Below are 25,432 nucleotides of genomic sequence, written 5' to 3' on the forward strand. Positions count from 1 at the left end.
GAGACGAAGGCTATCCCAATTCAAGGGCTTCTTCAATTGCATTGAAATGCATCCTTCATTTCCCGGGCAATGAAGGATACAAAAGATGGAACGTCCAAGCCAACCCCAGAATATATTGCACGCTGGTGACGATTACACTTTTAAATGTAAGTATTGGGTTTCAATTTACTCGAATATTTAATGATGCAAATGTAAAAATAAAAACTTTAAAGCAGTTCAAATGTTTATAATAGTTTATAATAATAGAAATAGCAGTAAGCAGTACTAATAGCAGTAAGAAAAAGGATATTTTTGAAGTTGTAAATAAATAATAATTCAGTCTGTTTTTTAAAACTTTGTACGTGCCATATTTTCTTTGTAATTATTTCATTATTTACTACAAATTTCAGAGTGAAAATTGTATCAATTTTTAGTGCACAGATATAAGAAAATACACTGAACCTCAGAATGGCTTTTATTTTGTGGCAAATATACATAAATGTATGATTGAAGGGGTACAAAAAATTTGACAGTCAGGAGGGGGTGGATATGCACATCAGCAGTGCATATCTGTGCAATCATTCATGGGTTTTATGTGTGCTGCAGACCCTTGGCATCCAATGATGGAGAGGCCAAGTGCACAATGCCAGATGTCTCACTTTCCATTCATATGCCACCAGGACCTGTGCAAACGGCTTAGTTATTTTAGTATTTCCCTAGGCATGCCCAACCTAATGAGTCCAGTATGCACACTTTGTATGCGTCTGTTTGTAAGCTCCATAATAGTGCTGCCAGGTGAACAGCATGTATGCAAATACTGAATCAAACTAATTGGGTTGTCCCGGGGTGTTTGCACTGCAGTGCATAAATAGACATCGTAATATCAGCAAACACAGATATGCACTTACCTGTAGATATAGGCTATGAACTGTAATGGAATATTACTGTTGATGAAACAACCTCATCATGAGCCATGAAACAAATTTTCTAATATTAGGAAATCAGACTATTTTGCCTTATGATACAGTTACCGGATTCAGAAATAGGTTGAAAACGCCATTGTCACCAGGGAAGAGGTTCAAGTGTCCATTGCGAGTGTAATAATGAATCATGTCTCAGTGGTGACGCTCAGTGACGTGCACATCTAAAACTAGTTTAAAACCGAAACCTGTAATAAAATAATCTGCTGTTTATTGTCGGAGTGCGAAGAAGTACGGGACCAGGGTTTGATTTCAGTACATCCCCACGATGATTTAGACTTCCCTTTAAACTTACAGTGCCTCTGTCAAGGAGCGAGAGGGGCGCGCGACCGACCGGCGTTCATACACACACACACTCTCGCTCGGGTCTATGCAGTGATAGTGACTCTGAGCGGCGCGCGGGACAGGGATGATGTGTCAGCGAAGAATATTCGCGCTGTGATCATTTTCCGCCTCTAACTTCAGCATTCCACCAAGAAGCGTTAAGTAACTACTAAAGTGAGTTCGTTTATCCTGTTATGGAGCAATATGCACAGAAAATGTCTCTGCTGAAGAAAGTGAGGACCGGAGTCGTGGCGAGCGGTGAGTACAGGGAGTTTCTACTTTGATGCTTTTGTAGATTTTATTTATTAAACTTATAGAATCATTGTACATTTCGCCTATATTGCGTATTTATCAACTTTTAGGATGTGAGTGGTGCGTTTGGTTTCGCTTTAGCTTTATTTGATGTCCATGCTTTAATAGATTGACATACAGTCTTACACATGTCTTCAGAATAATGTTATTTGAGCATTTTTATGTATTTTCGGAGATAATACATTTAAATTCAGCAGCGTTTGAACTTTATCATATTGTATGATTTTTTTTTATATTATTGATTGTGATTGAGTCAGGAATTTTCATAAATTCTTTAGCCTATAAAATTATGTATTGATGGGATAGGATATGTATAGGCTATTGGAATCGTAAGGTAGTGACGATTCGTCTTAAACGATTTTGATTAGTCTTAAACGATTACAATTCCATGAACGATTCTATAGACTACTTGAGGAAGAAATATTTGAATATAAAAATGCAGTTTTGTGCAGCCCTCAGCAGTCTGTTGACAAATGATGAGATCGTTTCAGATCTATTATGCCTAGCATAATAAGTAAGGAACACATTTAATGTAACTCTTGCTAGATGTGTTACATAGACTTTTTGAGTCTATGTGACTGTATACTATATGTATACTAAAATATAGGGATTACAATTTTGCTTGCAAAAGGATTTGTTGGAATAAACTATTTTGATTGGTTGTCAAAAATGCTCTTTGCAACCAGATGGCAGACATAGACATTATGGAAATGTTTTGGTGTTTGTTTTTTATGGTTAAAGTTACAGTATAATGATTTTTGAAAATGGACTACAGTCAATAAATCACTCAGGAGTGTAGTGGACTTTTAAATAAGCTTTTTAAAGGCAACAGAAGAGGCCCCTGACCCTTCTTGCATGCTGTCTGTTATTATAAAAGTATGTCCATTATTTTGCCATTGTTTAGACACGTTTGCAATTATCATGCATTGTCTGCTTGGTTCACATCCTTACTAATTTCCACCCTATTTTAACACCTGCTTATGTGTGATTATGAAGCATCTTGCTCCCCTCACTTTCTGCTCATCAGCCTGTACTGGAGAGAATGTTCTTGATAGAGCCACCGCACCGGGCTGCTCAACACACTTTCCTCAATTAACTTTCCACACAATAAAGCAAGCCTCGCTCCCAATGGGAATATGCTTCTATTAATAAATAGTTTATCACTCCCACCCTAGCATAATGAAATAACAGAAAAATATTTAATCTCTGTTAAGAGTTGTGGGATGTCTGGAGGTCTCTGCTACATCCAGCCTCCAGACACTATAGTGTCCTTCTTTATTGAAATACGAAAAGCAAGGCTGTAAATATGGATATGATTCAATTTACGTAATATTAACAAAGTTATAGTACTATTTCAAACTTCTATATCAAACTGATTTCATGAACACAACTATTGGACCTCTTTAAGTTTTGTTGTCTCTTTGTCTCCAACAGGGTGCAAATGATGTGGGCTGTTTGGCTCTTCACTGAACTGTGCACAAGATCCTATGGGATTTACCTTCAAATAAACACCTCAATGCCCAGCACCCAGGTATCAGGCTAACACTGAAACGACCTGAGCTTCGCCCATCACTTTGATAAACTTTCCTTTTCAATGCCATCATGCCAATCATCAGCAACGCCAATCATGACTTTAGCAACCTCTCGGTCAGTGACGACAGCAGCTTGGACCACATCTTTACTGAGATCCCAGAAACCGAGACCATCAAGGGAGAGTATTATCAGCGCGCTCAGTTCATCCGCCGACCAGAAGATCTGATTTCTGTAGACCACGGCCTGCAGGCCCTCATCAATGTGGGGGGTAACCGTTACACATTCCCTTGGAGTACGCTGGAGCAGTTCCCCTTGACACGCTTAGGACGTCTAAAACCCTGCAGCAGCCCTGAGGAAATCGCTCGCGTCTGTGACGATTACGACGAGGCCTGCCGTGAATTCTTCTTCGACCGTAGCCCAAGTGCATTTCGTGTAATCCTCAACTTCCTAGCAGCAGGAAAGCTACGTATGTTACGGGAGATGTGCGCACTCTCGCTGCACGAGGAGCTCAACTATTGGGGCGTAGAGATGACCTACATGGAACGCTGCTGCAAGCGCAAGATGTACACGCGTATTGAGGAGGTCGCCGAGCTCGAGCGGCGGGAAGAGGAGCGCCGTCAGCGCAATATGCAGCTGCGCCCACCTGTAGTGGAGACACGTTACCACAAGTTCATGAACGATCTGAGGGACATGGTGGAGAACCCTCAGTCGGGCTTGCCAGGAAAGATATTTGCTTGTTTGTCTGTGGTGATGGTGGCGGTGACAGTGATCAGCCTGTGCATCAGCACCATGCCGGACCTCAGAGAGGAGGAGAATAGGGTGAGTGCATCCAAAATATCTTAACCTGATTAAGGAGATTGGTCACCCTAAAAATGAAAAGTCTGTCATCATGTTGTTCCAAACCATTCTGATTTTTTTTTTTTTTTTTTTTTTTGTGTTCCAACAAAGAAATGAAGTCATACAAGTTTGAAACAACATTAGGGTTGAGCAAGTGATGATCATTTACTCACCCTCTTGTTGGGTAAGCTTTGAAAAACAACGTAAGATATTTTTAATGAAACCTGAGAGGTTTCTGTCTCTCCAGTGAAAGTCCAGGTAACCAAAGCTTAGAAGATCCAAAAAAGTCATAAAAGCATCTTAAAATGAATATATGAATCGAGCAGTTTAAGTCTTATGAAGAGATATGATTGCTTTATATGATGCACAGTTTTTATTTTAATGATGACAAAATGTTCGATTTTGGGATTGAATTTTGGGATTGAAAGCCTTTAAGCCTATATGATCTGAATAAATTCTATGCTAAATTAGATCCCCTATAAAATAGACCCCCTTCTCCTCAGGTAGAACCGCGAGTTTGTCATTGGAGGTGAGTTTCTGGTCTTCAAACAGACATGTGTGTGCTGTTCCTAGTAAGAAATAATGAATGCACCTCAGCAGGGCTCCCCAATGTCAGTAAATACCCAGAGAGTAATGAACTGGACCAGCAATGCCTCCACAATGTCAGCAAACATACATTGAGAATAATGAACCAGCTCCATAGAGACCTCTCGAATGTCAGCAGGCACACAGGGGGGTCCGCTTGAGAAGACTAGACCTTTTTGCTGTTAAATGACTATGAATTTTAATCGCCCTTAGGCAGATACCTCACACTGTCCAAAGTGTAAGGGGTAGGCCGCCGACTGTAGCTTCATTTGCCTGAAGTTTCGCTCCATGTGTTTTGAATGGAAAATGTAGTACTTTGTGTGTGATTGGGTGTGCTTGTGTATATGTCAAGGTAAGATCTGGCAGTGTCTATGCAGTTACGCCAGCATAGCATCCAACGAGCAGAGTCCCTCTGGAAGCAGCAGGACTGTCATATTTAATTCACACTGCCGGGCCGTTTGTCAGTGTCACCAGCATGGTAGAAAAGGAATGGCCTGAGCATGGAGTCATTCATCTCTGCACATATATTTGTGTGTGTGTGTGTGTGTGTGTGTGTGTGTGTGTGTGTGTGTGTGTGTGTGTGTGTGTGTGTGTGTGTGTGTGTGTGTGTGTGTGTGTGTGTGTGTGTGTGTGTGTGTGTGTGTGTGTGTGTGTGTGTGTGTGTGTGTGTGTGTGTGTGTGTGTGTGTGTGTATGCATGTGTTCACTGAGTGATAAAAAGATGACCTCCTCTGTCTCTCACAGCACTTTCAATTATTTGTGCAGTCGAATGTGAAGATGTACAGATTGATGTTTCACACTTCTGTATGTTTACAGGCATAAAACTTTTTATTTAGTTTTATTCCCCTATAAATTATATACAACAAGACTTTAGTTTAGAGCTCAATATCAGATCCGGAAAGACAAGGCCGCAAATCTCTAGTAAACAGGAAACATGAACAGAAGTGAGAAACACTATGAGCAAACTCACAATGAGCTAATAGAGAAAAACAGTGAATAAATTCAACAACCCACAGGCTTGTCTGAACTTTTGACATGTAGCTTATGCAGTTCTAGATCTAAAATAATCTATGTGAATGTACAGTGGTCTCAGAAATGATCTGGATACTTGAAGAATACATAAATATATAGGAATGACATTGCATTAGACAACAAAATATCATAAAATTCATTTTATTAAATAAATTTGAATAAATTTCAAAATGCTTCCCAAAAAGTTTTGAAATTATAAAACAATAGATATATTGTTTTGTTAAAAATCAAGAAAATAAGTATTTTTACAATTTCTAGTTGTCAATTATTAGTGGAACATGCCCATAGTTGTGCAATTACTGTATGTAAATCTATTTGAAAATCTATCCACTGAAAGTCATTGGTGAAGTAAAGTGAAGTAAAATCTATTGTAAGGTCTAGCATAATTTGTTTGTAGATGCCACTTGGTTTGATTATTTGAATCGAATGCTACATCATTCAGGGATTTTAAGTGTGATTTAAGAGTCCAAAAACTTTTGGGGCCTCTGTACACCCTCATTGTGAATTCTGAACTCTGTAGTGCAACTGAAATTGTGTTTTGTGTTTTAAGCGTGATATGGATAGATAAAAGATAGGCTACAAAACATTTATGGAGTAGCATCTGAACTTGTTTAATCTGACAACCAATTGGGAATCGATCCAGAGAGGTTAAGTATCTTGTGTGTTTGAGAGCAGGCTGTATTCTCATAATCCCAAGCAGCACCTTTTTTATATTGTTTAGATAACAATAAATACATTATTGTAAGGTGATAAGATGAGTTTTATCTGGATTCATATGCCCTAATACCCTTTATCTTTGCGGCAGCTAGATAAGTCTGAAGCAGTGCTCATGGTATTATGTGTACGCATGGGTATACCTTCTGCAGGTTTGTAAGTTTATTATATACTGTATAAAAAAAAAAAATTAACTAACCTTCATTCTACTAGTTTGAGATAAAACATCAGATAGTCAAGAGAATCTGAGCATCCATATGATCTTCCCTATGGATCTGTGCTTCACTCCTTCCTATAGATATTTAACTTTTTTTTCCCCTCTTGTCCTACAGTAGATGCACTCTAGCCCTGCTTTTTCTAGTTTTCCCTTTGCTTTCTTAACTCTCTCCCCGCCATTGATGGAATTCCTGGGTTTCTGTTTTTTCACTGTTATATGGTAGGGGGAGCTATGACACATCTTCTGAAAGAGTACTGAATCTCCTGATCAAAATCATGTGAAGAAGAAACAGAAACAAGCAATAGCATGTAAGCAGCTGCATATGTAAAATAACACGATCATCAGCATTAAACGGCATAAAAATCAAAAGTGCCTAATGTTACCGAATGAAATGTCAACCAAGACGAGGTATAGGACTGTGCAAGCTTTGGGTCTGGACTCATGAATGGAAAAATGCATTTTTCCCACATTCAAGGGTTGATTAAAAAAGAATGCATTAAAGGTGCATTAAAGTAGGTGCATTAAAGTAGGTGATTCTCTGCAGAATTTTATTTTGTTATGCTGGTTCAAAGTCTCCTAATATCCTGATAGCAATCACTCTGTTAAGCGATCTGTGGAAGCGTAGGACCATAAAATGTTCATTCAATCGTATCGTTTGGTCCGAACGGTCATTAGCATGTGTTCCCTTTCGGTCAATGTGTGTTTGCATACGACTGCGCAGGCTGTTCACACAGACATAATAAGTCAGCGCGTTCACAAGTTTTGCTAGCAACAAGTTTTGCTAGCTAAACAAACCGAAAACTTGCTGCATCTAATTCTGTTTTTAAGAATTTGTTTACGTTTGGTATTGTAGTGTTACTAACTGTACTATAAAGTTTTCTCACCGGTGAATGACACATGATATTGGTATTGCAGTAACAATGTCTCCGGTCTTCTTGGCTGTGCACGTTCATGCTTTCAGGAGGCGTGGCTTTGGACGGCGATTTGCAGGGAGGGTGGGACGTACGCTTTTACGCTATCAGGCTAAAGTTAGCATTTTCCCAGATGTCCTACAGCACCTTTAAGGTAGAATAATACTTTTTTTTCTTTCTTTTTTAAAGCAGAGACTCTCTGTTCTTTCTTTTGATTTATTGCATGTTCAGATATTCATACAACAAAATATTCTGGGGGCCATTAGAAATTTCCGGAAAATGCTAGCAGTGGCAACTTTAAAAAACAAAAAGCTGGAGGGGAAAGAGTTAAATGTTCAATTCTACCATTGCTTTTCTTCTTTTGAGCTTCTTTTTTCTGCCTTTTCTCACCTTTACTCTTGTTACCTCTCTCTGCCCTGTCCTTCCCCCATGCTGTCTTATACTCTCTCTCCTTTTCTCCTCCCCAGGGCTGCAGGTGTAAATTTTCCTTTGTTTGAGTCAGCAAGGACTCTGAACCGAGGGTGTTTGTATGCCATGAGCATCCTGCAAACTCTCACTCACCAAGTGCTGGAGAGACACACACTTATACACAGTGTCCTGTGAAAGTGAAGCTAAAAAATGTTTTTCCTGAACGACTAGTCGACTAATCGGTCTTTGACATAAATTTATTCACACCCTCGATGGCTCGATACCACAATTTTGGCTTCGGTACGGTACAACCTAATACCGTAGTATTGATATTAAAACGATACCATATGGGTCTGAATGCGTTTAGAAAGCAGGAAGGTACGGCAAATTAGCAAATTAATCAACACAGATTATCACATCAAATCGGTAATTTGAAAACTTTCTTGTGAGTAGTCTACTGAGTCTCCCCTATCTATCTCTCAAAATGAGCAAATTAAAAAGACATCACGCCTGCACTGTAAACGAGCTGCGTGCTGCAATACAACACTTTCGCTTGCGTTTCGGGACAGATGACGCAAATCACTTGCCCATGTCTTTTCAAACCTTGCCAATTTGAACATCCAATCGATTTTATATCATTCAGTAGTACTTTGGAGCTCTTTGAAAGACAAAAAAATGTCTTTGCGCTCATACCAACAACACACACACAAGTCACCTATAAAGAGATTGCGCATTTCAAAGTGAGTTGTTTTTCCTCAAACGGTCAAATACACACATAATTGTCAAACTGTCCGTCTTATTGAGTATTCACATTAACACAGTCGGTTATGTCTTGCGTTAATAGTGTAAGTATATGTGTCATCGCATGAAGTATATCGGATCTGTGACAGCAGCAGCCTAATACATGCTGCTGTCTGTCACCAAATAACTTTTGTAACTTTAATTGTAAGGACTTACCCGTTTAATGTATTAAAAGTGAAGACTATCCAGTGTTATTTTACATTTGATTACTTTATTCTGTTAGACCTACCTAAAGTTAAGGGCAAATATTTTGAGATCTAAACATCATTGGTTCTAGCATGTCAAACGCACGCTGTAACATTGTGTTATTTAAACAATATGATCTTATGTATGTGCGTTGATCAGTGTTAAAAGAAAATAAATGTCTAAATTAGATGCACTCACCTGTCGATCTCTAAATGTCTTATACAAGTCACGATGGGCAAGTGACTGATGCTTGGCAAGGTTTGATGGTTCTTCATCAGTTTTATAAGCAAAGTAATTCCAAATTTCACTTCTTCTGCCCTCTTTATTGATTAGGTTTGGCCGTGTTGAGTGAGATTCAACTGCTTTATCCATTTTGTTCCTCTATGTTGTCACATTTGCCGGTTCCACATCAGTTTGGGTAGCACACTACCACCTAACAGTGAATTTCGGAATAGCAGCATAAGTACCGAAATGAGCAAAATCATGATATCGTACCATTTGAAATAAAATATATACCTGTATTTTCCCAGTACTGATATACTTAGCATGTCATACCAAGTCTGTATGACATACCAAGTCTGTATGACATACTGTCTTTCTTCTGTGGGACACAAAACAAGATATATTGAAAGTAACAACAAGATGTTTTTCTTAACATCGTTTGTACGTTAATGAATTTGGAGTATTCTAAATGAGCAACCGCCCGAGGTTAGAAATTTGCATGAAACACATCCAAACCATGTCCATATAAAGGCTTTCTGCACACCCTTTCCTTTCGTCGCTCTCAGCAAACATGACGCGCTCTAGCCTGGGAGCACCCGCAGCAAGATCCCCGAGCAATGCCAAATGCCATCCTCCAAACAAGTTCAAACACAATAAACACATATGTAATGGACGGAGGCCAGTAAGAACTGTATATAGTATACAGTTGTGGTCAGAATGAATGGCACCCCTGGTAAATATGATCAAAAATGGCTGTAAAAAAAAAAATCTGCATTGTTTATCCTTTTGATCTTTCATTAAAAAAATTAGCAAAAATCTAACCTTTCGTTGAAGTAAAAGAATTGAAAGTGGGGGGTAAATCACATTATGAAATAAATGCTTTTCTCCAAAAAATGCTTTTCAGCCAAGATAACAGCTCTGAGTTTTCTTCTATAATGCCTGATGAGTTTGGAGAACAACTAACTAGAGATCAACAGAATCTCTCCAGATCCTTCAGATTCACAAGTTCATGTCTTCAGTTCACCCCTCTCATTTTCTATTGGGTTAGCTTAGGACGGTCATGGCAGAAGCTTCATTTTGTGCTCAGTTACCCATTTTTGTGTTGACTTTGATGTTTGTTTTGGACAAAATAAGATTTTTAGCAGAGGCAGACAGGTTTTGATTTTGTATCTGTTGGTATTTGCTTGAAACCATAATACCATGTATCTGAACAAGATGTCCAGGACCTCCAGCAAAAAAATAGGCCCACAACATGTAAGATCCAGCAGTATATTTAACCGTAGGCATGGGGTACTTTTTATCCCTGTTTGCACCAAACACATCTGTTGGGTTTGCTGCCAAAAAGCCCTTTTTTTGTTTCATCTGACCATAGGACCCGGTCACTTTTGAGGTTCTACCAGAAAGACTCAGGAGGCAAAATAACGTAACAAGTATGGATTTATTAACAGCCCAGCAAGCAAGTATTATGATATAAAGGGTACGGGTCCGAGGGTACGGAATCTGCATTTCCTGCCTGAAGACGAAGGCAGGGTCGCAGTCGACCCCCTGGGAGGTATGGAAAGGGACCATCCTGGTGGTGGTGGAGAGTACTGGAGGGTTAGGTTTAGAACTAGGGTTAGGGTTAGGGTTACGGTACAGAATGTACTGTAGGGTTAGGGTTATCTGTGAACTCAGACATGTGTAAGTACCGATCTTTTATACTACAAGTAGAACACGATTGGATAGATGAGAAGGTAATAAGTGACATAACAATTGAGTCTTCCCAGTTGAACTTACGCCAAAGCTTTCATTTCCAGTCATGTCTGACAACTGAATTTGCTGGAGTTTATTTTTGGAGGAGCGAGGAGGATTTTTCTTGAAACCCTCCCAAACAACATGTGGTGATGTAGGGGTTGTTTGATATATATTTTTTAGGCTTTCTGACCCCCAAGACTCAAGTAATCTTTGCAAATTCTCCATCTGTGATCCTTGGAGAGTCTTTGGCCACTCAAACTTTCCTCCTCACGTGCATTAAGACAATATAGACACACGTCCTCTTCCTGGCAGATTCGTAAGATCTTTAGTTGATTGGAACTTCTTAATTATTGCCCTGATGGTCAAAATGGGGATTTTTCAATTTTTTAGCTATTTTCTTACAGCCACTTTCTATTTTGTGATGCTCAACAATCTTTTGATGCACATCAGAACTATATTCTTTGGTTTTACTCGTTGTGACGGATGATTAAGGGAGTTTGGCCTTTGTGTTTCCTCATATTTAAACTCCTGTGAAACAAGAAGTCATAGCTAGACAATTTCATGTTCCTTGTCACCCTGGTGTGCAAAAAAAAAAAAAAAGGTAATTATTAATGGAAGTATACTTCAGAGATATTTTACTTGTAAAGAATTCTAGGGGTGCCAATAATTGTAAATAATAAAACAATTATTTATTAAAGGTGTAGTGGAGGATTTTCTTTTTCCGGGTGGATCATCAAGACTATTGGTCCTCCTAATTGTCAATCATTCTGGTGATATGTTTACGTAAGGCCGTCGTACGTGCTCGTCCTTTCTGCGCATGCGCACTTTCAGGTGTATATGTGTGGTGAGCTATGGTTTCAGCTATTCATTGAAGCTTGCCGTTCTCACCGGGTTTTTTCAAAATGTCTGAGGGTCGCAAGAGAAAAAGTGTCTACGAATTGTATGACAAGAAGAGAAAGGCCTCTGAAGAAAGAAACAAGACCAGTGTTTTTGGGAGAATATTTCACACGCTGGCGTGCGCTAAAAGCACAAGTTTCTACTCGACAGGTAAAGTTTGGCATGCTATTTGGAGAAATCCATTTAAAATCACTGCTAGTAAAAGTTAATGTAAGCTATGATTAGCGATGCTAGCGTTTAATAGGCGTTCCCTCTCGGGAGCAGGTAGAGTGTTGCGCATGTGCATTTTTTCAAAAAGTGGAGAGGGCAGTTCTTTTCTAAAATTCGGGAAAATCCTCCGCTATACCTTTAATTATTTAATAATTTTAATAATTTAAATGACCTCTTATATGTCAAAAGATCAAGGAACATTTGATTTATCATGCCATGACCCATTTAAATCACTGGTACTAAAAATATGAATGTTAAATAATACATAATGACAATATATAATAAACTTGTCATAGGTGGAGGATTAGATGAGTAGTCAATCATTGTTGCCCTAGTCCATATCTCCAAGTCCAAAACTCAGTACTGATCTGATCTCCAAAGAGCTGGTATCGGACTACACAAAAGAAATTGACCTGTTTTGCCAAGAGAGAAGATTAATTGGCACATTTATTCATTTAAAATTATACACTAATGCATGTTGAAATTGGCTTGAATTGAAGGGGAATAAATATTTTGTATGATGTCATGAACTCAGTGTTTTTAATTTAGCTAAAAGTCTCCTGCTAATGCATCAAGCAAAGAGTAGATTTGTGTTTGCAACAAAAAAGACAACATAATCCTTGTTATTTGATGGAAACCTTCTAAAAAGAGCTGGCTTTACCTGGAATTTTACTTACCGCTACACCCATCAGAATATTTTATATTGCAGGTGTATTCACTTGATTACACGCAAGAGATAATGAAAGTTGAGCTCATAATTTACATATGCTAGATGAAAGTGCTGGAAAAAAAAAATGTTTAACTGATAAATGAATCATCTGACTGTGCTCAAGCACATAAAGTAAGGGAACATTTAAAGCCATTTTACAGCTCTGCATCACATTCATCTCTGTGAGTTTCATGAGATTTAGCCAGTCTTGCAGTTCAAACCAAAGTTAGTTTCATTTTCCTCGTGACCGATCATAGTCTCCACACACCCATCAGTGACAGACTAGCTAATGCAGTACATGTCCATGCTATGTTGGACAAAGTATTTCAGAGGGCCAGATGGTGTCGGTACAGGTGCAAGTCGTGAGTGGTTTCGGTGTTGCATTGCAGTTTTGCATTTTGGCTGTATGATTTGCCAGAAGGGGAGTTCCTGGAACAGGTGGTGTTGCAGGGTTAGCAATGATCTTAGCCACTGTTCTCTGGCCTGGGTCCTTAATATAAGACAGAAGAGAGTGAACAATACACAGCGCAATCCTAACAATGTGCCGTAGGTTTCCCCTTGAGTGGGCAGAAACCACCCAAACTCATATATAATTGGACCTTGTAGTTTTTACATTTATTAATTTATATATATAAAAAGCTGACGCTTTTATCCAAAGCGACTTACAATTTCTATATATGTCAGAGGTCGCACGCCTCTGGAGCAACTAGGGGTTAAAGGCCAATTTATACTTCTGCGTCGAGTGTACGCCGTAGTGTACGTCGTAGGCTACGCACGTAGGCGACGCCGTCGTGAGCATTTATACTTCTGCGAATGTCTGTGTTGCTCTGCAGTTACACCGCCGAAACGCTAGTTGGCGCGGGTGGGTTTTAATGTTCCAGTTCCACTGTGTTTACATTCCTCGCGGCTGTTTTGAGTTTAGGTTTCTACGAGCAATGGCGACTGAAGGAGTCATACAGATGGCTGTATTTCCGCACTTCTTCAAGCAATCTCTCGGTCACTTGGTCTATTTCCATGGCTCTTCACTGATCTTTGGAATTAAAAAATGGCGGGCGGGCGGTGCAGAGTGCAGAAGATCATTCCGGAAATGCGTAGGAGGAAACGCGATGCTATCCAGCCGACCAATCACAGATCTTGCTGTCCGCGTCGCCGCGACGCGTAGTTACATTTTTGAGGAGGTGCGCGTGAGGGTACGGCGAAGGGTACGACGTATGGTACACGTCAATGCGTATGCTACGCCGTACCTTCTACGCGCACCCGACGCAGAAGTATAAATTGGCCTTAAGTGTCTTGCTCAGGGACACATTGGTGTCTCACAGTGGATTCGAACCCGGGTCTCTCACACTAAAGGCATGTGTCTTATCCATTGCGCCACCACCACCACCACCATATTGAAATTGTATTAGAACTGTACTGATTTAAAAAATGCAGACCATACAAATTAGAATTTTTAACATTGGTTTACAAATGTGCATGTTAGACAGTGGTTGCGTTTCCATTACCCTTCAAACTGCAAAATTGAAATTGCGAATTGAAAATATGCCCAATGGAAACACGTCAATTTCGCAAAAACTCCCATATATTGCATGAGGTGGTTTTTCTTATAATTTGAAAAACAAATATTTCTCAAAACTGCAATGGAAACGTGAACGTAAAAGTCACTAAATCATTCTTTAAAGAAGGCGCAGTATGTTTGAACAGAAGACAATACAGAGTTCTTTATTAAAATCATAAAAGCCTACCCCCTACTCTTTAGAAAAACATCCTGGGATTTTTAGTGATCACAGAGATTCAGGACCTCGGTTTAACGTCTCATCCGAAGGACGAAATACATCGATGAGCGCTAGTAAAACTAAAATACAACAGGCTAATGCAAGTAAAGTGGACGTTAAGTTAGCCTCAGGCTTTGTTTTTATTTATTGCGAGGAGTAAAATGTACTTTTTAACATCGGTTAATGGAAACGCCGTCATTTTGCAATAGTTTTTTATTGACATTTCGGAAATATTGCAAAAGTTTTGTGCAAATCTGTAATAGAAACTAGGCTAGTGATTGTGTATTCCAGTTGATAACCCCATTGTTCACAACAATATTCAAAGGCCTCATAACTTTCTGCGTTTCTTCGTTAAATTCTCAGTTTCATTTTCATGGACTTTTAGTTTGTTATTTACTGTCACATGTGTTTCTTTGTTCAGTTACCTGCCACTTTATCAGTTGTCACGGTAATTAATTTGATCTGCACAGGTGTTCATCATTATTTCCCTCATTTGGTTTGTATTTAAGTTGCTCTCTTTTCAGTGTTCTGTTGTCTGTTCTCGTTAATGAATCAGTTGAACTGGAGTTCAACTGAATCTTGTCTGGAGTTGTTGGATTTACCGTCTGAGTTTGATGTTAAAGACTTTTAACCTAATCTTCTTCATCATTGTCTGCTTCTACAACTATGCATGATGGATTTTTAGTTGTTTGGACTTATTTTAATGCTTTTTTTGTCTAATTTGATATCATTTTAAGTCATCTTGAGGCTCCCTTGAAAGTTTGCTAAGACCCCCTAGTGGGACTCGATTGAGAACTGTTGGTTTATTCTGAACCAGATATGACTGACAGAAATAAAATTCAGTTCAGTGAGTTATTGCAACTATTGAAACTGATAAGTCATGACGTTGATTCAGACCATGAATCTCTTTGACTGTTTTTATTGACAACGTCACTCGCATAGTTTTCCAAATATATTTTAAGTACTGACTTCACCCTAGGAAATTGTGTATTGTGCTTTTTTTAGTAATAGGTTTGTTTTGTGGCTTAAATACAAATGTTTAATTTAGAGAAATAATATAGATTGCCCTTTCTCTTTCCATTTGCACTGTTGTTTTTCAAATACCTTAATTACAACTCATTGATATTTTGTTCATGAAATCTGCATGGAAACGTTTACATGAACAAATCACGATTCACCAAAAACGTTCATACTAAAATGCATTCAAAATTTCGGATAAATGTAGGAACAACTGCAAACGCACGTACGCAAAAAGCACTTTCTCTGCGTGGCCTTATAATCGTGTTAAGAAGTTATATTTCATCTTAACATGACTATTATTATATTATGTTATATCATATACAATTTCTTTTTTAATTTTATATATTATTTTGCAGAACCTATTCTTTCACTTTCATTATATTAAATTCACACTGCAAGCTTACGTCTCAGCTAAAATCTAATTTGGTTTTGCCATGGGGCAGGAAATTCAGCAGTGGAATAATGGTGCAAGAAACACTGCTTAAGTGGGAGGGATGATTACTAATTCCATGGCTTTGAGAGAGTTGAGTTTTAGTTTTTCCCTTTTATGAGAATGCAGACTGTCTCTCTACTGCAAATTGACTTTTGTTGTAGTTCTACGTGCTTTTATCAAAAGTGTGAAGGAAATAAGAGAGCTGGCAACCCTGCGGTGCTCCAATATTGATGCAGGAGAAATTGGGAGGTGATTGTCCTCACATGCAGCTTACAGAATAGGTTTTTATATGACACTCAACAGCAGGAGTTTCCAAGCCACAAAGTGCCAGTGTAGGTCAAAAGGGTTATTGCACCAGAATCACCTTTGTTAAAGCTGGAGCTGCGGTCCTGAACGAATTGACTTGCTTGAACTCCTTAAATGAGCAGCATGACTTGAAAGAAAATGTTCCGAAGTGAAGCTGTGCTTATGCCTGCCTGCTGTTTACTATTCCGAGCACTAACATCTTTTCAGTTCCAAGGTTACAGAGTTCACAAAAAGATACTCTGGAGTGTTTCACAAGTGTACGTATAAACAAACAGACACGTGGCTGCCTCTATGCAGTGGTTCTTGTCTTTATTTGGGGAAATGGTTACAAGCATATGGTAACCAGAAGTCACTCAAATCCAGGTTGCTTCAAGAGGAGTCCACTGGTTCAGATTGCATCACAATACAAAAAACTCCTGTTCTGAATGCCTTACATTTTGTTTAGTCTTTTCTTTTAAAATATTTTATTGGATTTTTTGCTTTTAATTTATAAAATAGAAGAGAAGCAAAAGGAAACAACAGTGAGAGGATGCATGGTGTGATGTTGCAAGGCCGTTAATGTATGTGTGCTTGTTTGATCATTTTTCTACTTGTGCTGCATACTCATTTTTGATTTAGCAGATGCCGAGATCGTAAATGGAGTAAATAGTGTCATCCATCAAAAGATTCATTCCACAAGTAGCTTCATCCCAAAGTTAAAGATGCATTTTTAATGCCCGCCTGCTTGTTATCTTCCCCTATAATTTTCTTGAATTAAATTTGCAAGATACTCAGATGTATACAACTCATCTTGTGTTGGCCACACTTTGTGGGTGCTCTCTCTCTTTCTACTTTATTGTGCATAGACATACAAACACATTTTTTAAAATCACATTTTTTAACTTTTCCACCTTTGTTTTAAATGAGTCCATTAAGAACATGTTTGCGATGTTATTTATTGAAGTTTTGTACGATAATTTATTTATGTATTATATAAAAATATCATTATATTTATTAAAAAAATATATATATATATATATATATATATATATATATATATATATATATATATATATATATATATATTAATATAATAGTATTTGCCTCCTTTTCTACAGTTAAGTGCCACGGAGTCAACTTTGGCAGCAATTACTGTGTCTATCGAAAAGAAACCAATGTACCAACTTGACTTTATTAAGTTAAGCAGAAACTGTAATTTCACAGATGCTTAATTAGAATGACTGGGTCACTCCAGGACATTACTGTTTGGGGTTTTAAGTGTGTATTTTGCTGTATGCTTCAGGTATCTGTCCTGTTTGAAGATGAATCACCCTTGAAGTCTTAGTGCTGTCGAGGACAGTACCATTTTTTTCTCCTAGGACTTTCTTGTTCTCAGCTTTATCCATTGTTCTTTGTGTCTCTCTGAGTTTTCAGCCCCTGCTGACAGGCATTGCATTATGCGGTCACTATGCTTTACTCAAAGGCCTGAATCATACTCTATGCAATATGGCTGGGTGATATGACCAAATTCTTATTTCACAATATGAGCAATTTTATTTCACGAAAAAAATTATTTCACAACAATATATATCACAATATAGTTATTTTGTGTTATTTTATCTAATTTCAAATGACAACAATAGGACAAATACAATATAACAAAAATATTAACTAAACAAATTAGGCCTAGTTTTTCATGTATACAATAGGTTTATTTAACATAGTTGGAATTAGTACAGAAATTGAATAATAGTCTTCACTGTAATATGCACTGCTTATGAAAGCTAAAAAAGTTATTCAGTCAAGAGCAGTAAGTTATTTTCTTATAAAATTATTAATTTATTTCTTATATTTCTCTTTTGTTGGAATCACAATATTGACCCAGAGCAGAAGGTAGGTATATTAGGCTGCTGTCACTTTAAGACCAAACACACATACGGATCCATTATACTGATGCACATCCGGTTTACACCCAACTGTTTACTTTCACTTGAGACAAACAGTTTACATGAATACTCTACACGATGGGCAATTTGACATAATCGCGTGTGTATTCGACCATTCAAGTGTAATAAGACGTGAAAGAGAACTGAATTCGCGATTGTATGCTCAGAGAGCCAGCTTTCTGTGCACGCACTTTGGCTGTGTGCCAGTCAGCACGAGCACCGGACCATGTTCCTTTTCAGGATATATTGTGCTTATAACTCTTTTTATCATCAAGCACGTCCTGCTCTTTATATTCTCATTCATGCATTTCTCTGAAGTGTCAAATAGTGCTATGTATTTACATACTGTGTACACAATATAGCAAAATCTCTAACAGTAGACATTGTATACCATGGTAACGATATATATAGTCATACCGCCCAGACTATGCAAGTATGCAGACTCTTCTAGCTATGCAAGCTCAATTTTTAGTTTTTGTGTGAAAATGCATTCCCAGAGTTGCCTCAAGATAGCCTGACAATCCAGACCCACATCAGGATGTTGGGTCTGGGAACACACCATTGGTAGGGCTCAATCCGAGTTTTGTAGTCTTTAAAATTCCTTCTACACACAAAAGGATAGCGCTACAACCAACCAGAGCGTTTTCCCACCAGCGGTGCTAGTTGATAGATTAATCTTTTGCCGTATCCGGGCAGCAAAACTCTGAGCACATCTTCCTTTTTTAAGAATGACTTCAGTGCCGTTCTTTGATCTTTTCTCAAAGAAAAGCTTAACTCCAAGTCTTCCAGAGTCGCGGCCAAAGCCCATTCGAAAGACCGCTGTTCGCCAGCAGCAGCAGCCATCTTCTTTGTTTTCAAGTAGCAGGGAATTCACGCAGAACCATCACAACTCTGCCGCCATTATGTTAAGCCCGCCCACCGACTCTATACACGATGTGATTGGCCTGACTAGAGTTTGGTTTTTCCAGCTCGCAAGCCAATGGAGAGTTGCTAGACGACACTGGCTGCAAAATAAAATTTGCTGCCGCTAAGGTGCGTCTACATTTCTAGGCTAGCCACAAGGGGTAGTATAGCAACATTAGCTTGAACATTTTTACTGTCAGTTTATCTCTTTCAGATCACTGCCCCATAGTGTGCGTCTGAATGGCAAGAGCTGCTAAAATCCATTGATATACATTTTTCTGGGAAGCAGCGTTTAAGTTACCAGGCTACCATACCATAATGCTTCCACGAATTAACTAGTCCCAGGATGTACCAGGAGTTTTTAGGCAGTTTGTTCTAATATTATGGTAGCATTGGTTTCAGATTTTGTCCATAATCGTCATGCCTGGCTGGTAAATCTGAATGTGGTTGTTTATTTTGCGTGCCAACATTTTTTAAATAAACATTGTATATTTCCCCCAATCCCTCATTTTCTTTTGACTTTTTCTTTACAGGCCAGCATGATGAATAAACCCATCTGTTGACCTCTTGGTTATTTTTCCACTGAGATGTTTATGGGTTGGCTGTTAGGTATCCATGTCTGTTCAATGTCTCCTGGGTCCTGACTAAAAGCTAGAGATGCTGCTCTGAGAGGGAAGGAGAGGATGTTACAGTGCCATTTACACTTAGGCCAGAAACATACTTGAATGTGTGGTCAACAGCGGAAGCAGACTGTTCCGTTGTAAATACTTTTCATGCGTTATATTACTGTGATGGTAACAAGTAGAGAGCTACAACAGGTAGCTAGCTATAAATATGTCTATTTGGTGCGTAAGTCATTGTTTTAGTGGCCAGCTGCTTTTTTTTTTTTTCACTGCAGCCAAGCAAAATGAAATATGGCTATCTCTAAAAAATTAGCAGAGGAAGCTGGAGCTAATACATTTCTAATAGTTATAATGGTTGCTTCCTCTGATTTCTATGGTCTGATGTAGAGATGCTCTGGCAGATGGAGACCACAAAACTGCTGGTGCAGGACTACGGTAGTAAAACTCGCTTGACAGGATTTGCTGTAACTTGCTATAAAGGACAGATCAAATGGACCGAGTGCAGCAGTGGTGTCCAGGGACTGGGGGAAAGATGACACTGAAGAGAGTGAACAGAATGAGAATGATGCAGTTATGGCTTGTTTCCATCGAGCGGTACAGTACAGTACCAAACTAAACCACAAGTACTTCCAACGCCAGCAGGACCCTTACTTGATAGGCGCTGTGTATGCCAGAAAGTAGCGCTCAACATCATTCTCGTGCGAAGAAGAAAGCGACACAGTAAACAACAATGGAGAACATACAGCAGATTTTGTTCTTGCTTCTTGGCATGTGGCTGTTTGTCACAGACACAAAAAAAATGTGTGTTGCAACGGTATTGTGTTTCAACTGTATTAAAAAATGGCGCCTCTTGTGTTGTCATTCCCCTTGTGGCACGCACAAGTGAAGATTCTCTGTCAACCAATCCACATTCTGCAGTGAGTCTAGCTCCACCCTTTAGCTACCAGACTACTGTGCTAGGTACCCCAAAAGAAGGGTCCCAAAAAAGTGGTACAGTATGGTTCGTATTTTGGTTCCATTCACAACTTCGGACAATCGAAACGTAAATAATTGCGTACCATACTGTACTGTACTGTACTGTACTGTACCGTACCGCTTGGTGAAAACGAGCCATTAGATGAAAGGTGTGGGTATGCGACCAGTGCCTCCAAAGGTCATGTGGGAACAGTCACAGGTAGTTGCAGGCGAATCTATTTTTGTGTTAGATATATATAGTGAGTTGCTCTCCTACAGTGGACAACTCTTTGCAGCCTGTCTCCACACACACACACACACACACACACTCATATTAAGACACACAGAGTGGAAAAGGCTGCTCAATTTACGATCTTATGATTTCCATGATGCAAAAGGCAGAATGGATGGAATCCCGGAATTCAGTCATAATAAAAGGAATTTACTGTATAAAGCGGAATGTCACTAAATTTGCCAATATTTTGATGAATAAATCAAATGTAGGGCTGTACACTTGATCAAACCACTATATAGACTAGTGTATGTGAATATTAAACTGCTAAAGGACTGCTATTTAAAAACTAAATCTTCATGTCTCTCTGTGAAGGAGTTGGACAGTTTAGTCTACACATACTCAAGTGCATGGTGTTTTCTGTTAAAATTTGTATAAATTATTCAATTCTTAAAGTTTTATGAATTAAGCTGATTAGACATCCTTTTTGATTATTAAAATTGAACTAAACCATTCAAATTGATTCCAGAATAAATAAATAAAAAGGAAGACAGAATTTAGGGGAAAAATATATCAGATGTCATGGGGTCCAAATTAGGGCCTCATTCATCCCTTTATCTCTTCATTACTCTCCATTATAGGAGCACAAGGTGGGGAGAAGAGAATGAGTGTGTCTCAGTTGAAAATATGGAGTGCTTAGCAAGCAGGAGATGGAGAGGCAGGTGTTTAAGATTCTGAGACCGTCTCACTGTGTACTTTTGCTATAGCACAGAGCTGTACCGTACCATCCAAACCTGTGCTTTACTTTAGGTTTATGGGCTAGGATGAAAAGAGATAGAGAAAGAGGGAGAAATTATTCAGGAGGAGAAATTGAGTAGAGTGCATTTTGAAGGATTACACAGATTAAAGCATCTAAAACTGTATGTGCGTGTGTTGTTTAGAAAGGTCTGATGAGATAAAGAAAGAGACAGAGACTTTAAAAAATAAGAGGCGAGTTGATGTAAGCTGAAAAGCAAAGTCGTTTCAGACATTTTGATTAAAGATTATGATGACAAACATTCTTTCTTTGAAAAAACATGCACTGATGCATAATAAGGTCAGAAACATGTATTAAGAAATGGGTTTAATTTAGATTTTGTATTGACTTTATCTCAACTGTTTCGTCTAGATGGCAGTGTGATAAAATGGAGAGCAAATGAAAGCTGCTACTTAAATCTTCTGAGGGTTTTTTATGCTAAAACATAGGCGGTAATCTCACATTGGTAAGTTTGAAACCCCCCCCCCAGGTTTCAATATGAACTCGTACATTTCTCCCAAGGCCAAATGATCTGATCTCTCATGTTTCTGTTGTTCTCTTGTTTCTCATCTGTGGAATTCTAAAGAATTTTAAAAGAAACATTCAAGACAAAAGTGAATATCTATTTGTTTCTAGCTATGAATCCACAAACGTAATAGTTCTCTGTGTTTATGTCTGTTTTGGGCAATTTTCAGTTGGTTTCTCATTGATTACATTTTGATTATCATGCTCACCTGTCATTATTGTCGTTGATAGTTTTGTTTGTATTTAAACTCTGTTTCTTTAAGTACATTGCCTGTTCTCATCAGGTTTATATGGTTGTTATCAAGTGTGTTTTTCAGTCAAGTGTGTGTTCAGTCAACCACCGCTGACAATAAGAGACTTAGTTATATATATGTAAATGCATGTTAAGCTCAGATAGGAGAAATTATTTATTTATCTCACCCTTCACCCTTAAGTCTTTTGACGTATAATTTTATTTTCTCTAGGAGGCCACATGTGTGTTTGTGTTTGTGTGTGTGCGTGTATGTGTTTTCCAGAGAGGAAAATAGAGGTTGGTTGCCAGTAAGACCCAGAAGTGGATATATCTGTCATGTTCCTGTCTGTCTCTGCTTTGTGACTGTATTAGTGCACACCAGAAGGGTGAGGGTTTTTGGGTTACTGCGATGTAGCACGCATAGTTCTTTCAATGTCCCAATCACTCCATCTCTGGCTCTGCCTCTCTCTCAATCTCTGGCAATGACCTCAAGGTCATTTTGACATACGCCTTCATCAGCACACACAGCCTGGTAAACACCCAACATGACAGATTGTGCACGCTTTTACAGGTTTTTTTGCTTACTTTATCCTTTATGTCTTTGAAACAACGTTCAATCTGAATATTGAATAGAGAGGAGACAGGGGAGTCGAGAGTACAGCGATTTAAATGAAAGCAATATGCTGACCTCAACAATTTCCTGCCAGGGGCCTTTTTCTAGGAGATCTCAGAATGACGTGGCATTATTGACTCTGCGCCAGGAATGTTCGACAACACATATTTTGCCAAGGGAAAGTGGAAAAGACAGAGACAGAGAATAAATAATGGGCTTAGATTATGAACAAGAGACATATTGTGTAGGCTGATGTCTGATGTGTTAGAGCAGGAAGACACAGTGAACAGCAGCAGTGCAGTGGAGACGACTTAATCACATTACATCATATCACACTATACAGCTACTGTCACTGCAGGACTGCTGAACCGTGTTAAACATCCATTTACCTCTATTTCAAGGTGTTTCATTGTTTTTATGTGTTTTTTGTCCATTACTCGTCCGTCTTGCCTGTAGAAAGAGCTCTGAGAGAGTCCTCAGCCTCATATGTTATCACTTCTGTGACAAAGCTCAAAAACAGCAGAGACAACACATCAGTCTTGGAATGTCTGTGAGCTTGGCCATTACATAAGCAATGAACAAAACAAAAAATCAATAGTCAATAAATCAATCAGTAACACACACTTTTCAATGTCACAGTTCTGTTCTGTTTGGATGCTGTTTTCGTCTTAGTTTCATTTTCATGGACTTTAAGTTTGTTATTTTTAGTAACATGTTCTCCTTTGTCTTAGTTTCCCGCCAATCATTAGTTTCAATGGACACTGATTAATCATCACTGCTGCTTATCATTTAGTTCATTATCTCTGTCTATTTAAGTTCCTCTGTTTGTATTACTCATTGTCTGTTATTGTTTGTGTGTTGCACACGGTGTCATGTTCTGTTGAATAAATCTAGCTGTTATTGGGAAATACTTCTTCTGCCGCCTTCATCTTTGACCTGAGATTGTTATAGCCAACAAGTTGCTCATCTGGTGCAGTTTAATGAATCAACTGGAGAATTGGCCTTATTGAATCAGCTTGGATGACTCACTTACTCACTGACACAGCAGGTTTCAGGGTGTCGCCTACTGGAAAAACATTATTCTGTAAGAAGCAATGGGTTGTTTATCTTCTTTTACAAAGGTACATTGTAATTTATTGAAATAGGTAAGGTTTTTATTAATGGATGAGTTAGACTAGAGAGTGAACAAATGTGCCTATACCAGACATGGGAACTCCTTCCATACTTTTGGAAAATAATCCCAGGATGCACCTCATGAAGTCGGTGCCAAACATGTAAAAAGGGTGACAACTTTGATTAATCTGAAATAAGATTTAATTTTTACAAATTTGGCCAAGATTTACACAGTTTATACTTTATGAACTGCTCCATACCTCACATTTTCTGACATTTCATCTTGTGTCCATTTATTATTCAATCATGCAGTTGCTCTTACTCTGAGAGTAGTAAAAGAATTTGCCCAAGGCCCTACAGGGCCCTAATATCTGAAAGTGTAGAAAGCTAGTTGCAAGTGTTTTCCATAACTTAATTTGAATCTTTTTATAAATGATTTAATATTAGATATTGAAAGTAATATAGTTTATGGTTTTCCAGCATGCCTTCCGCTATATGTGCCGTACTTATGCATTTAGGGCTAGACTCCTGCTGCAGTTTCGTTTCTCATGAATAATATTTTTTTGATGAATATCTGATGCATTTTCATGAAAATATAAGATGTGAAAATGTTTAGAGGTCTGAGTTCAAATTGGAATTTTAGAAAACAGCTGACCTCAGGGGTTTGTGTGTTGTTTGTTAACATACAGCGGGGGAAATAAGTATTGAACACGTCATCATTTTTCTCAGTAAATATATTTCCAAAGGTGCTATTGACATGAAATTTTCACCAGATGTTGGTAACAACCCAAGTAAGCCATACATACAAAGAAACAAACAAAAATAAGTTCAGAAATTAAGTTATGTGTAATAATGTGAAATGACACAGGGAAAAAGTATTGAACACATGAAGAAAGGGAGGCGCAAAAAGGCAAGGAAAACCAAGACAACTGCTGAAAACTTACAGTAATTAAAAAGCAATCCAGCCCCCTGTCAGTGGAAATTAATAACAGCTGGTTCAGTCCCAAATGATGGCCTACAAAAAGGTCTCATTGCCAAGGTGTCACACAAGACACATCTCATGATGGGTAAAAGCAAAGAGCTGTCTCAAGACCTTCGCAACCTAATTGTTGCAAACATAATGATGGCATTGGTTATAGGTGCCATTCTAAGCTTCTGAATGGTCCAGTGAGCACTTTTGGGGCCATAATACGGAAGTGGAAAGACAATTTCACCATAAATTTGCCTCGACCAGTGCTCCTCGCAAGATTTCTGATAGAGGAGTGAAAAGAATAATCAGAAGAGTTGTCCAAGAGCCAACACCAAATTGTATGGTGTTTTTAGGGTAATGTGCACTGCCATTTCTCCTCCAAATATGGTGTGTATTATGGCATCCAAACAGTTCGATTTTGCTCT

General features: G+C 38.5%; 1 protein-coding gene across 1 annotated transcript in view; it reads left to right on the top strand.

Moving 5' to 3' along the window:
• The first annotated feature begins 1,159 nt into the window (after positions 1 to 1,159).
• Positions 1,160 to 25,432, top strand: part of kcng4a (potassium voltage-gated channel, subfamily G, member 4a) — a 31,514-nt gene continuing 7,241 nt past the window's right edge. The window contains exons 1-2 of the mRNA XM_082181955.1: positions 1,160 to 1,541; positions 3,030 to 3,947. Coding sequence (XP_082038081.1) covers positions 3,198 to 3,947 — 750 coding nt within the window. The 5' untranslated portion in view covers positions 1,160 to 1,541; positions 3,030 to 3,197. The remainder of the gene's footprint in view (positions 1,542 to 3,029; positions 3,948 to 25,432) is intronic.

Source organism: Leuciscus leuciscus, assembly GCF_965113295.1.
Source record: "Leuciscus leuciscus genome assembly, chromosome: 10".
Lineage (NCBI taxonomy): Eukaryota > Metazoa > Chordata > Actinopteri > Cypriniformes > Leuciscidae > Leuciscus > Leuciscus leuciscus.